The sequence below is a fragment of the Microtus ochrogaster genome, chromosome 8 (assembly GCF_000317375.1).
Source record: "Microtus ochrogaster isolate Prairie Vole_2 chromosome 8, MicOch1.0, whole genome shotgun sequence".
Lineage (NCBI taxonomy): Eukaryota > Metazoa > Chordata > Mammalia > Rodentia > Cricetidae > Microtus > Microtus ochrogaster.
In genome coordinates, this window is record NC_022015.1 from 66,100,874 (window position 1) to 66,114,702 (window position 13,829).

The 13,829-nt window shown below is 43.7% G+C and overlaps 1 protein-coding gene across 2 annotated transcripts in view; it reads right to left on the minus strand.

The window, feature by feature from the left end:
• The window catches only part of Myof (myoferlin), a 145,733-nt gene that overhangs the window by 36,254 nt on the left and 95,650 nt on the right, over positions 1 to 13,829 (minus strand). For both annotated transcript variants that reach the window (XM_026781641.1, XM_005352197.2), the window contains 8 exons: positions 12,165 to 12,270; positions 10,878 to 11,023; positions 6,323 to 6,496; positions 4,622 to 4,730; positions 4,141 to 4,218; positions 1,410 to 1,591; positions 1,157 to 1,315; positions 941 to 1,039 (listed from right to left, as the gene is read on the minus strand). In XM_026781641.1, the coding sequence (XP_026637442.1) occupies positions 941 to 1,039; positions 1,157 to 1,315; positions 1,410 to 1,591; positions 4,141 to 4,218; positions 4,622 to 4,730; positions 6,323 to 6,496; positions 10,878 to 11,023; positions 12,165 to 12,270 (1,053 nt within the window). The remainder of the gene's footprint in view (positions 1 to 940; positions 1,040 to 1,156; positions 1,316 to 1,409; positions 1,592 to 4,140; positions 4,219 to 4,621; positions 4,731 to 6,322; positions 6,497 to 10,877; positions 11,024 to 12,164; positions 12,271 to 13,829) is intronic.

A 13,829-nucleotide genomic window follows, 5' to 3' on the forward strand; every position in this document is an offset into this window, starting at 1 on the left:
GGGAAGGAAACCTGACATATTAAAAATACCATATCAATATTGGCTGTGGTGGCACACACCTAGAGGAAGGTAGATCTCTGAGTTCAAGGCTAGCCTGGTCTTATAGAGTGAGATCCAGGACAGCCAGGGCTAAACAGAGAAACCCCATCTCAAAAAACAAAGAAACAAACAAAAACCAAAACTACCAAAAAAGAATAACAAAACGTATAAGCAGAAATCCAGCCTCAATCACCAGGACAGTCTTTAAGATGGACTTCCATACATTTGTCTAAAATACCAGGGAGTGTTATCTTCAGGAACCTGTGGACAACAGAGGAAGTGGTTCTACCCTTCCCTTCTGTTGAGAGCTATAAAAAGAGCCCCATAGCTGTAAATGTAATGTCAAGTCAGCTTCTCTGTGTGTCTGCTGCAAACAGGACTCACGTTGTGATCTACCGTGGGGCAATTTGGAGGATCAAGTATAAACCTCTTCTCTGGTAAGTGACTTGCAAGCATTCCAAACAGGTAGCTGTTGTTTGAAGCTTCCCGTGTCTGTCTTCGAGAACACCCAGGCAAAACAGAGGCGCTAACGACACTCGCCTTATCTGGACACTCTTATCCAGACACATTAGCTCCACTAGCCTGTGTCTGCCCTAATTATCTCTCCTGCCGCCACTGTCCACACGCTTCCCTATTCCTGGCCTTCCTGCCTTGCAGGTACTTCTCTCTGTTCCCACAGGCACTTTCTCTTGGGCCATCTTCTCTTTCTCTGGTGAACTCACCCAAGTCGCAGAAATCTGCTTCTTGGTGCTTTTTGTTAAGATTTCAATTTTCTATAACTATTTCTATTTTGGGGGGAAGATTTTATAGACATGCAGCCTTACGCCATTCTCTGCATTAACAGTTCTTGCTTTGTTCTACCCTTTGGTTTGATTGGGTAAAAGTTGGCGAGAATACATACCTCAATAGCAGTGAGCTGAACCACAGGCCGGATCCCTGGAGGGACCATGTATAAGTTCGGTGCTCGTTGAGAGGGAAGAATAGGAAGATTGGAGCCATCCTGTGGAACAAGCATAGGCTGTCAATACTTCCTTTTCACTAGAGCCAAGAGTGCCTGGAATGAGCAGGATGCTTCAAGTCACTCAAGGAATACAAAAGCGAGAACAAAAAGATGTACCTTGTTCCTTAGAATCAGCTCTGCTGTCACAAGGACATCCCCACAAGCCTTGTCTCCGTTCATGACCGGATGCCAGAGAAGCTTAGGGGTGACGTCTGTTTCTGAGTTTAGCTTCACCAAAGGAGAGCAAATACTTCGACCTAAAAATTCATCTTTGCCCTACAGAAGGAAACCACATTCAAACTCCTGATCAAAGAACCCTTAGAGACCTCTACCATGTCCCCAGGCCATCTTAAAATTTCATGTTACCTACCACTTGGTCATTGTCAAAAAGTTCTATGATAACTTTGGGTGGGTTCTGTAGAACTGTTTGGGGTTCCCCAAAGATTTCCACCTCATCAAATATAATCGTTTGATCCCAGGTGGGATTCAGAGTGGAGTGGATGATCTCCGTGGTTTTGCTTCGATGGAGAAAGGAGACGTGAGCGTATGGATCTATGGACAGAGAAAGACAACAACGGAGTCACGGCAAAGTCTGCCTTTCCAGGACAGCCCATTTCTTCCCCCGGCCTTTCTTCTGCACGTGGCGGTCCTAGGCTTTCACCGCCCATTAAGACAAGGACTCTAGAACGCTGGGCCTCACAGAGGAAGGTATCATGGTGAGTGAGAAGCACCTAAAGGGAGACCCTGGTGTGTGCAAAGGGGTGTCTCTCTGGAGTGTACTCATGCCTAGCAAGGTTAATCAGGTCAGGCACACGCTCTTTCTCAGGCGTAATCTAGAGTACATGCTTTGCAACTAGACGCATATGGTGTCAAGCCCCTGTTCCCATGACCTTAGGAGACAAAAATATTTAATCTTCCTAAGTATTTAATATTCCTAAATATTTAACCTTCCTTGGTTCCTTCCTTTGTCCCCAGTGGACAGAAGATGAAATGGTGTGAAGAACATGGGCTGCTTAGGACACGGCCTGTTAGTCACATCACTCATAAATACCGGTTATTTTTATGTTTTTCTTTCTGCTGTTTTGATAAGCTGATAAATACCAGTTTATTTCATGCTTTTGCTTCTAATGATATCTATTTAGAAAGATTTATATTTGAGTGCTGGGGTTTTGTTTCCTTCCTTCCTTCCTTCCTTCCTTCTTTCCTTCCTTCCTTCTTTTGAGGCCATAATTTTTTAAAAGATTTTTAAATACAATCTTCTCTCATTTTACATGGCTATCCCCATTCCTACTCCTTCTCCTGCTCCGCCCTTCCCTCCACCCCGCCCACCTTCTCCTGCTCCGCCCTTCCCTCCACCCCGCCCATCCACTCCTAAGGAAAGATAAGTCTTTCCATGGGAAGTCAACAAAGTCTGAAGCTTCACTTCAAGGCAAGACCAAGGCCCTCCCCCCTATATCTAGGCTGAGCAAGGTATCCCTCCGAAGAGAATGTGCTCCTAGATGCCAGTTCAAGCACTAGGGATAAATCCTGGTCCCATTACCAGTGGCTCCACAGACTGCCCAAGTGTCACACCTGGCCCCCCGCACACCTTCAGTGGGCCTAGTTTGGTCCCATGCAGGTCCCCCCCTCCCCCCCGCTATCAGTTCAGAGTCGATGAGCTCCCACTAGCTCGGGTCAGCTGTTTCTGTGGCTATAAACCAGTCACTCGATAATATGAGCAAAAGGGTCGAGTGCCAGGTTTTTTATTTTGGCTTTGCTTTTTTGGTTTTTCAAGATGGGGTTTCTCTGTATAGCTTTGGAGTCTAACCTGGAACTCACTTTGGAAACTAGGCTGGCCTTGAACTTGAGGTCTGCTGGGATTAAAGGCCTGCACCACCACCGCCCAGAGTGCCGGGTTTTATGAATACAGCAGTGAATAGGAAAGGCTCAGTTGCTCTCAGAATCTACAGCTTGTAACAGCAGAAAAGTGTTTCCAATCTTATATACCAAAAATTATTCTGGGTTCTCCTACGTGGTGAGGAACACTAAACCATTTCAGTTTCCCAGAGGGGTGACATTCCAGCAATAAAATAATGCCTATGCCATCACATGAATAGAACTTTTTTTATTTTGCCCCATTGATAAATCTTGCCTCTTCCACTGTGAGAAATGTGCTTGAAGTTTTATGCAAACACCAGAAAAGATTTTTCTAAAAATTCCATTTCAATCTACAGTAAGGGAGTGCCCCCTGGTGGATACTATTGAAAATTTCTTTAGAACATTTTTGAAGCTTTGCTCCGCAGAATAGGATAATCTTGATCCGATTTAAAGAACGGGATCTAATTTATAGATCAGATCCAGATAATTTGGTCTAATTTATTAGGGAAGGAAATAATTCCCAATACTGAGCCAGGGGAGTGCTGAGACACAGCTCAGAATTGACACAAGTCCAGTACATGACAGCATTAGGTGAGTGTTTCAAGAGTTGTTTCCAAACAAGAACCAGACATGGTTCCTGAACTCACTGCACTTTCGGAAGAAGGAGGAAAGCCAAAACCACCTGGGCACCAGTATGAGGATGTTGAAGCCTCATAGTTACACAGTGCTAGAAGGTGGCTAGGGTCGGGATGGGGTGATGGTGGGGGTAAGCAGCAGAGGAGGCAGAAAATATACAACATATGGCTCACAGTCAGTTGCTGTGGGTTAAGGGGTTAGCTGTGTGATCTTTTTTTTTTTATCATCTTGAGAATATAAGCAAAAAAATGTAAAGAATTTGAGTTCACCAAATGGCCCAGGACCCAGGTCTAAAATGCACACAGGGAAGCACAGTAGATGTGCTTTGTGACATGTCATGGCTGAATAAGTGATCCTTAGTATCCAAGGGCCACATGGCTTCTGTGTATGCTAGTATTCAGAAACAGTTCCTAAAGCAGCTGGTAACTCCTTTAGAAACCGTCGGGTCGTTTTCTTCAAGTATAGTCCAAGTATACTTCAAAGTAGCTTCTCTATGAAGAGGGGTTTCTTGTAAGAAATGAGAACAAAACAAAGCACAAACCCACTAGAGAGGCAGTCGAGTCAAGCTAGCCTGCCATGATATAGTATATTAAGGATTTCCCCGTCACCTGAAAAGCTGTCTTTGTCCAAAGCCATGAGGTTCCTAGCTTGGTAAATGTAGCAGCGCAGGTGGTAGACGTAGACTCCTGAAAAGAAGGGGGTGGCAAGAAATAGGACCCCGTTAACAAGATTTTTCTGGAATGTTTGGAGGTGATATGTGTTTCAGATTCATGGGCCGCTTGTCCATTTCCCCATAGCATAGAGCACAAATTTTCCCAACACAGTGGTTTCTTATGCAAGAAAACTTACAGTGGTCCTCTTATCCACCATTTTGCTTCCTGTATTTCAGTTGCCCATAGATAAATCTCAGGTCACAGACATATCATTCTTCATCCCAAATATAATATAGTTTTTTTCAGACTGTGTTTTAAAAATCCTCATTAAGTGAAGAACTAGAAAGTCACTGAGATTTTATCATATTTGATGATCTGAAGAGTTTTCTCAGTGAAAATGACAGATGCAGAACTTACAGCAATCTTTAAAACTTACTGTCGAAATTACAGGAAACAATGGGTGTGTTTGCTCCAAACACAGTGGTGGCACTGTGTTTCTGCTTTTCTGAGCTCTTCTCATCTCCATCCTCTGTGGTGTCTGCCCCCTAAAGTAGGAGGAAGCCACTGTCATTATCATCATTATCACCATCATCAATCACCATTACCATCACCACCATCATCATCATCACCATCATCATCATCATCACCATCATCACCATCATTATCATCATCACCATCATCATCATCACCATCATCACCATCATTATCATCATCACCATCATCACCATCATTATCATCATCACCATCATCATCCATCATCGTCACTGTCATCACCACCATCATTACCACCGTCATACTCCTCACCATCATCACCATCATCATCACCATCATCACTGTCATCACCACCATCATCATCACTGTCATCACCACCATCATCATCACTATCATCCATCATCATCGCCATTATCATTATTACATCTTCATCATCATCATCATCATCATCACTATCCATGATCATCATCACCATCATCATCATCATCACTACAACCTAAAACCAAGCAAGCCAAGAAGTGAGATTAGCAAGCAGCTGCAACAGTGGTTTTTAGGAGAGATTTTATCACCAACCACTTCATTTCCCAAGGTAACACCCAGGACAGCTAGTGGCTTCCTCAGATCACCTCGCTAGAAGGTGGCAGAGCAGGGGGTGAAAGCCAATCCTTCAGCCTCAAGTCCAGGTTTACCAAACCCTGCTGTTGAAAGAGTGGGGAAATAGTGGAAGCCCTCCAAGGCTGGGAGGGGAAAGACAAAGAACAACGGAGAGTGGTGTGGTCGAGAGCAGAGGAGAAAGAAGACTGCACCTAGACATGGTTCTTCTCCTCCCCTGCCCTCCCTTCCTTCCTGTGTGTCTGTGGGAGTGGCATGTGTGTGTATATATATATCCGTGCACAACTGTCTGTGTGGTCAGAGTAGGGGATCTATTACTCACTTTCTCATTCCCTGAAGACAGGGTCAGTGGCGAGCCCCAGTGACCATCCTGCTTTCCTTTGCTGCCATTTCCCCACTCCTCAGTGCTGGGGTGACAGTCATCCACTTCCACAGACACCCTGGACTTGGGTACTAAGTATCTAAACTCAGGCCCTTAGGCTGCACAGAAAATGCTCTTAACTATAGGGCCTTCTCCACAATCTGTGGAACTGGATCTTGGCCACCATGCTGAACAGATCTCCCATTGATGTTTTTATTCATTCCCTCTACTGACCTGCGCCCACCCCATCATCTTCCATTACTGTCACCTGAATCATCTTTTAATTTTGTGAGCCACCCTTCTGCTTTCCTCCCCTGTGAGTCTGTATATTCAGCTCTTTCAGTCTGTTAAATAGCTACAATTTCCAAGCCATCTGTGCCTACACAGTTACTGGATGTTTCCTGAAATCAAGGCCCTGGCAGACATACTTGGGGAATTCTGGGAGAACTATATGTGCCTTCAGTACTGTTCTGAGGACCTCTCATGCAGTAGTGGTTTCTTCCCTAGATGGGAGTCATTGGGCACTCAGGGCATATACCTTTCCCCCAACTTCTTCACAGCCATGCATCCCTGAGATTTCAGGAGCCTCTCTGGAGTTGTCTGTGATTTCTAGGTGACTCACACATTTCCTCGACACCAGTATTATTCACACTTTGACTTCTGGTTACTTACAAGGGCACCTTCAAGTTTAAAGATGGCAGCAGCACCGTGTGTTTCGGAAGGAGCCATTTTTCTCCTCCAGCGTCTGCGGCGAAAGGTGTCTGAACTGCGCTGTTTCCAGTGGAATTTCCAGCCAATCAGCGAAGCATATTCCCAGCCCTCCCGGTCTTCAAACTCTTCCATGGCCTAAAATAGAAGCATAACTTTTAAGGAGAAACAATTATCTTCTCCATATTGATAAAGCAAACCAGTAGGTCAATGGACAATAGGTAGCCACAAATATCCACTCTGTCAAGTACTACATGAGGAGCCAGGGATACAGCTAAGAGAGAAGAGATGGCAGCTCTGACCTGGCAGACTGTAGGATACAGGAAGGCAACTATAGCAACCATTCGAACATGGAAGTGTGTGAGAGTGGGTGCTTTCCCAGAATGAGCTCACAAGAACATGCAATGTGACATTTTTGGAAAGAATTACTATCTGCATTTTATATGTGGGGTCAAATGTATCACCCCTTAGGAGTTAAATGTCTTGTTCATGCCAAAAGCTGCTTAGTTAGTAACGATGTGGTAGATCAGAGTATGTTATTTCTGTGGTAACTATTAACCCAGTACAGTACTCTTAAGTTAAACACGGTTCATGTGCACACGATCTATTCTGAGAATTTGTCCTCAAAGCTGAAGCAAGACTGAAGAAGAAGATAGATGTGGCCTTTGCTTCCATGAATTTGACATTTGAGTAGACAGAATTTTATATAACTGTCTTACAATCGTGACCAGCTTGAATAAATGGGAAATAATAGTGAATATTATTGATGAGCTTAGAAATAAAAGCTCCATGTATGGTTGTGATTAGTGGGTAGTCCTTTTCTTTCCACTTCGAATAAACATAAAGCCCAGGTTTCAGATGAACTTGCAGCTTCCTTTGTGATAGTGTGAATAAGGACAAGGTCATACATAACTTGTGTAGCCGAAAATGAAGCAGGTTAGGGGACATGATTGAAGTCTCAGGGCGGCTCATTAGTGGAACTAGGATTTCTGACCAATGGTCCAGTGTTCTTCCCAAGTCATGTTAGTGCTTGTGTGGAAAGAGAAAGTGAAGCATGTCTGGAAATTTCTCACCCGATCAGGTCAGGACAATGTCGGTTTAAGACACACCCATTCTAGCACACCCTGTCCAGGAAGCAGGCTGCTAAGCAAGGTAGACACCAAGATGGTCTCACTATTCTCCTTCCCAGGAAGATCATCCTTGAATAAAATGCGACTAACCAGCATCTGCTAGAGTTGAGCCTTCAGAGCAATAGGAAGCGCTCCTGTTTAGTATCAGTCTAACCTGGCTTCAAAGGTCATCTCTGTCACTTTCTGAAGATATGACCTATAGCAAGTCTATTTTATGGCTATGAACTCCATCTGTGGAATGAGCAACAACCCAGCCCTTACAGCTTATGCATGGCGCATTTGTGTGCTGAATGTTCTAAATGACATGTAAAACATACTTTTTGGTATTAATTCCATTTTACTATCCCACTTAATTTAGTATGCAGTTTAAAGCCTTGTGATACCCTAATTAAATTAAGGTATAGATAGTTTTATGTCAACTAGATACAAGCTAGAGTTATTTATGAAGAAGGAACCCAAATGAAAAAAAAAAGCCTCTACCAGGTTGGCCTATGGGCAAGCCTGGAGGGAGTTTTCTTGATTGATGATTGATGTGGGAGGGCCCAGCTTACTGTGGATGGTGCCACCACTGGGTAGGTAGTTCTGGGCTATAAGAAAGCAGGCTGAGCAAGTCATGATGAGCGAGCCAGTAAGAAGCATTCCTCCATGGCGTCTGCATCAGTTCCTGCCTCCAGTCTCTTGACTTTGCCAGTGGCCATGTCAGAGGAGCTGTACATGACAGCTGACATCAAGGGACTGGCCCATCAGGATATTTCTCGGATAGGCAAGGCCCCAAGACCACAGACCCAGAGTGACTTTTGCTCCTCCTGTGCCCTCACATGTCTGCTGCGGCCATCTTTCTCTGGTGTCTGGCATGGTGTGAATGGGGGTGGGGAGATCCCCCCGCCTGAAATGTAGTGTGCTTATCTCACGGAAACATCCCGTTCGACTGGGCATTTTTTTTTACCTGTGGGTTATTATGAAGATGATTTCCTCTTAGGCTGTACTGTTTAACCGAAGCAATGATTTTATATAATAATAGTGTTAGGTCAGGCTGTGGTGACACACACCTTTAATCCGAGCACTCGGAGGTAGAGACAGGCATATCTCTGTGAGTTCAAGGCCAGCCTGGTCTACAGAGTACATTCCAGGACAGGCTCCAAAGCTAGAAACAAACAAACAAAAAACCCACAACAACAACAACAACAACAAAAAAACTAGTGTGAGTTTAAATTGAATTTTGATTGAGGATTTTAAATAAATATTGTAAGGGATTATATAGAGGTTAGTTTAGTGGGAAAATTAACATAGGATTAACATAGGTAAAGGTAAGATAAAATGCTGCCCTGCCTTTGATAAAGCAGAGGCTGCAGAGGCTAAAAAAAAATAAAACAAGAAAATATCACACAGCTAGAACACATGAGTTCGTACTGAGGAGCCCCATAGACTGCGCCTTAGGATAGGGATTAAGGAAAAAACTGAGTCCTGGTAGCCCAGTTAGCTTAAACCCTTTTCATCTTAATGCTGGGAGATGTTCACAGGTTTGGAGGGTATCATAGCCGAGACAAAGCCTCGGGTTAGATTAAGGTATTTTGATAATAGCTCTGAAGTTAGGGATCAGAAAACAAAGCAGCCCAATTATTACTAGCTGATGTATTTCCCTTGTTAAGAATTGGTTGTTGATCAAAGATGATCATTAATTCCCTGTACCCATTTCTGCCCTCAATCTCCTGATATAAAAACTACTGATGAGTGGGTACGCAGGCTAAAGATTTAAAGTAGAGCTGACTGGTTGTTTTTCATGTACAGAAGTTTAGGCTTGTGATTCCTTTAAGAGTCCTTGTAAGATCACCTTTCAAGATAAGTAATAAAGTAATTATTCCTTTCTTTGTAACCACAAAAACGCAGCCTTCCAGTAATAGAACTGGCTGATAAGAATACTGTGCTTGTTTATACTCTGTTAATCTGTAACAAGTTGCTTGGGTATGAATGCACGTGGGTTCTTGATGATAATTTGTTTTTTTACCTATAATACGTAAAATGTTAAATCATGTAAAGGAAATAAAAAGCATGTTTTCTACTTGCTTTCATTGTAATCATTCACTTGAAAAATAGAATGTAACCACATTGTAATTGTTATATAGCTTGAAAGATTTTGTGGGGCGTATAAGGAAAAACAAAGAAAGAGAATAAGAATAAAGATAGAAGAAAAACATCAAGAATGAGAGATTAGGGAGAATAAAAAACAAGTTAGGAGGAAAACATCAACATTTCTGGATAGAGATAAGAAAAGAGAATAAAGACAACAGAAGATCAGGAGCAGAAGGAGGGGGAGCAGGAGCAAGGAACTCAGGACCGCAAGGGGTGCACCCACACACTGAGACAATGGGAATGTTCTTTCGGGAATTCACCAAGGCCAGCTGGCCTGAGTCTGAAAAAGCATGGGATAAAACCGGACTTGCTGAACATAGCGGACAATGAGGACTACTGAGAACTCAAGAACAATGGCAATGGGTTTTTGATCCTACTGCACATACTGGCTTTGGGGGGGCCTGGGCAGTTTGGATGTTCACCTTACTAGACCTGGATGGAGGTGGGCGGTCCTTGGACTTCCCACAGGTCAGGGAACCCTGATTGCTCTTCAAGCTGATGAGGGAGAGGGACTTGATGGGGGAGGGGGAGGGAAATGGGAGGCGGTGGCGGGGAGGAGGCAGAAATCCTCAATAAATAAATAAATTTAAAAAAATTGAAAAAAAAAAAAAGACTACAGAAGAAGGAAACTATCAAGAGAGCACTAGTGTCTTTCTCCTTACCCCTCAGATAAAAGAGTCATAGCACATTGAGTCTGTCTGTGGATTCCTTTCCACTTCTGTGCAGCTGGAGGCTGGTCCCTCGGGCAGCAAAACCTTTCCTCCATAATGGACTGGGATGAGGACAGGTGAGCTGAAATATTAACCCTTCCCACACAAGCTGCTTCCAGTCCTGGTGTTTGACCACAGCAAGAGAAAACCCTACCTAAGACAGATCCCATTTCACAAATGAAAAAGACTGTAGAGTCGGGATTTGAATTCTGAGTCTTGTTCTAGGTCCTGAGGTTATCGATACTCCTGTCTTATCCTGCCAGCATAACCTCAGAGTCCTTTTCTACCCTTCTAGAGGCCTCATCCACTCCGTCTCAGCATCATGGAGGGCTTGCAGGAAGCACAGATCGCTCGCTGCTCTGTCCCCAGAGTTACTCAGTGAGCAGGCTGGCGTGATATTTCTGGCGTGATATCAGGTGAGCAGGGCACACTTCCAGAGCCCTGAATTCCAGTATCAGATCCTTGATTTGCAAACGGCTGTGCAGAAACAGCCATGCAGCTGGAACTCTGCACGGTGTGGCAGGCACCGCCCCCTCCTACTTCTCTTACCCTTGCAGTACTCGAAGCTGTTTGGGTCAAATCTTTCTTGCGTTTTCGGACCAGTCTCCGCCGTCTGTGAGTGTGATACATTTTCTCTGCTGCAACCCAGGACTTGGGCTTATTATCAGGAGGAATGGTAATTCCATACTCCCAGCCTGTAACAGAATTTGAGAATAGTTACTCGAAAGAGAAGCCTCTGCCTGGCCAGCAAATAGCTTGCTAGATAATGGATAGCTTCTCTCTCTGCTCACAGATGTTCTGCTGTTATGACTGTCACAGGGTTGAGCAGGCTTAATCTGAGAAGATGAAGTGTGCCATGCCGAAGCTTTGGGTGCCACCAGGCCACAAATGTAAAAGTATGTATATGTATACATGCATGTATGTGTGCATGTATGCATATGCATGTGTGTGCTAATATTCCAAAATCTAAATACTTCTCAAACCAAAAACCACTTCCTCTGGGTCCAGGATTTTGGGTAAGAGTTACTCAGTCTTTCTGTTCCTTTGGGATTGAACCTAGAGCCCTGTGAATACCAGGTAAGGCTCTGCTACCCAACTACATTTCTAGACCTTCACTTGCATTTCCTGCAAGTTGGTAAACCTGTCTGTGTTCCAACATGATGGCCTTAATGGTAAAAGGCACACAACTATGTGGTGGGTACACAGTTATTGCTCAATAAATACCATTATGATAAGATATATTATTATGTATCACAACCAAGGCAGAATTGCCCATCCATTTGGAGTCTTATGCATCAATCCTACTCTGTCCATGTTTTATCACCTCTTAAAAGAAAGGACCAGTTACACTCTTCCCCTGCTAGTTCCAAATGGTCAAGTTCATCTGATCTGGCTATTTGTAGAGAATGGTAGGTACTGCTATACCTAGAAGCTATGTCAATCACACGCCCGCTATGTGGGATGACTTACAAGACATTTGCCGTTCTCCTGTCTGAGTTATAGGACCTCTAAGTTTGATTAGCCCAGGAAGATTATGAAATGTGATTAGGAAAGAGAAAATCCAGATCTCTCCTATACTCTAACTCTGGAGTTGTAGGTATCCTAGAGTCCAGCCGGCTGGCCCCATCACCTCCATTTTCTGCTTCGAACATCTCCTCACCCATCAGCTATCTGTTTGGGAGTCAGATACACATTTGAAGAGTCACGGATAACCCTACATGACCTAACTGTCCTAGGCCAGCGGGGAAAGGCCCTTCCTCCCGTGGAGCCTTTGCTCTAGTTAACCAAGGCCTTTCTGCTGACTCACACTCAAGCTAAGAGATGTGCGTACGTTACCTTTCTCATCCACGGCTCGATTTATGTCATATGTCCATGCGTCATCTTCCCACTCCCAACCTGGAGGGCAAGTCAGCTCGCTGGGTGATGCTGCCTTATCTCCATTCTAAGAGACAGACAGGCAGACAGACAGACAGACAGACAGACAGGAGTGAATGAGATCCAAAGATGGGGAAACTTTCCTGATACTTAACTACAGAATGTGCATGTCTTTATAGATAACGTCTTCCAGATCCATTTTATTCAGAAAACTGTAATCTTTACTTATATACATATAGTGGTATATTATTAGCTAAAAACTTGCCTAAAGATCAGAGGGAAAAGCAGTCATGCTAGTCAGCCATATAGGGAGTGGTGGCACACACCTTTAATCCCAGGACTTGAGGCAGGTAGATCTTTATGAGTTCAAGGCCACCCTGGGCTACATAAGATTGAATATGGCCAAAAGAGAAACAGAGCTCACACAAAGGTAATCCCAGCACTTGGGATTCCATGCCTTTAATCCCAGCACTAGGGAGGTGGAGACAAGAGCAATATGGCTGGGCAGAGAGAGAAATCTAAAGGGGAAGAGACAGGAACTCAGTGGAGTGAGGGGTCTGAGGTTGGTGGAAACCATTGCAGGATCACTCCTTTGTCTGAGCCTTGGTAGAGGTAAGATCTCTCTAGTGGCTCGACTGCTTTGCTTTTCTGATCTTCAGGTCGAAGTATCTGTCTCTGGGTTTTTATTATTCATGCAACACATACAAATGCTACATGAAAATTACTTGTCTCCAGTACCTTCTATTTTAACTATTAAAGAATAGCTTTAAGTTGAACCATGTGAAATTCTTAGTTTTGTAAACCAAAATGATCTAACATTAGCAATTTCATATGGTCTCATTTAATTCTATTAGATAGTGCTGCTCGAGTTTATGAGAGTTTATTCAGGAAAAAAAATAAAACAGAACAGATCAAGCATTGAGACACATGTGTTCAGGATCTGGAGAGATGGTTAGGAGCACTGGTTACTTTTCCAGAGGTCCCGAGTTCAAGTCCCAGTGATCACATGGTGGCTTACAGACATCTATAATGAAATCTGGTGACTTCTTCTGGTGTGCAGGCAAAATACTGCATAGATAATAAATAAATAAATCTTAAAAAAAAAGACACATGTGTTTAAGTTCAGGAAATGCGGCTGGAGGCTCATGGTGCTGATCACATGAGGCTGAGCAAAATTTATTAAAATTCAAAAAGAGTTATGATAAAGTTCACGTGTAAAAGAAATAAAGGTGACTGTAAACATGGAAAACACTCAGCTCCGTTTCAAGTTAAGAGAATACAAAGTGGATCCGTGGCAGGGACCCCATGTCACGGATCAACAAATATGACGTGTTGGGAAGGTACGGAAGCAAGGACCCTGTTAAGATGTTGCTGGTCGTACGTGTGTACCAGTTCCCTGCATTTGGAATTTGACCACACAATTCCAAGAACAGTTTTCTAGACATAAGCTTTCATTAATGTGTAAAAATGGTTGTATAAAGATATTCACTGCCACATCTTTTATAAAAACCAACGATGAATAGCTGGGCAATGGTGGAGCACGCCTTTAATCCCAGCACTTGGGAGGCAGAGGCAGGCGGATCTCTGTGAGTTCGAGACCAGCCTGGTCTACAGAGCTAGTTCCAG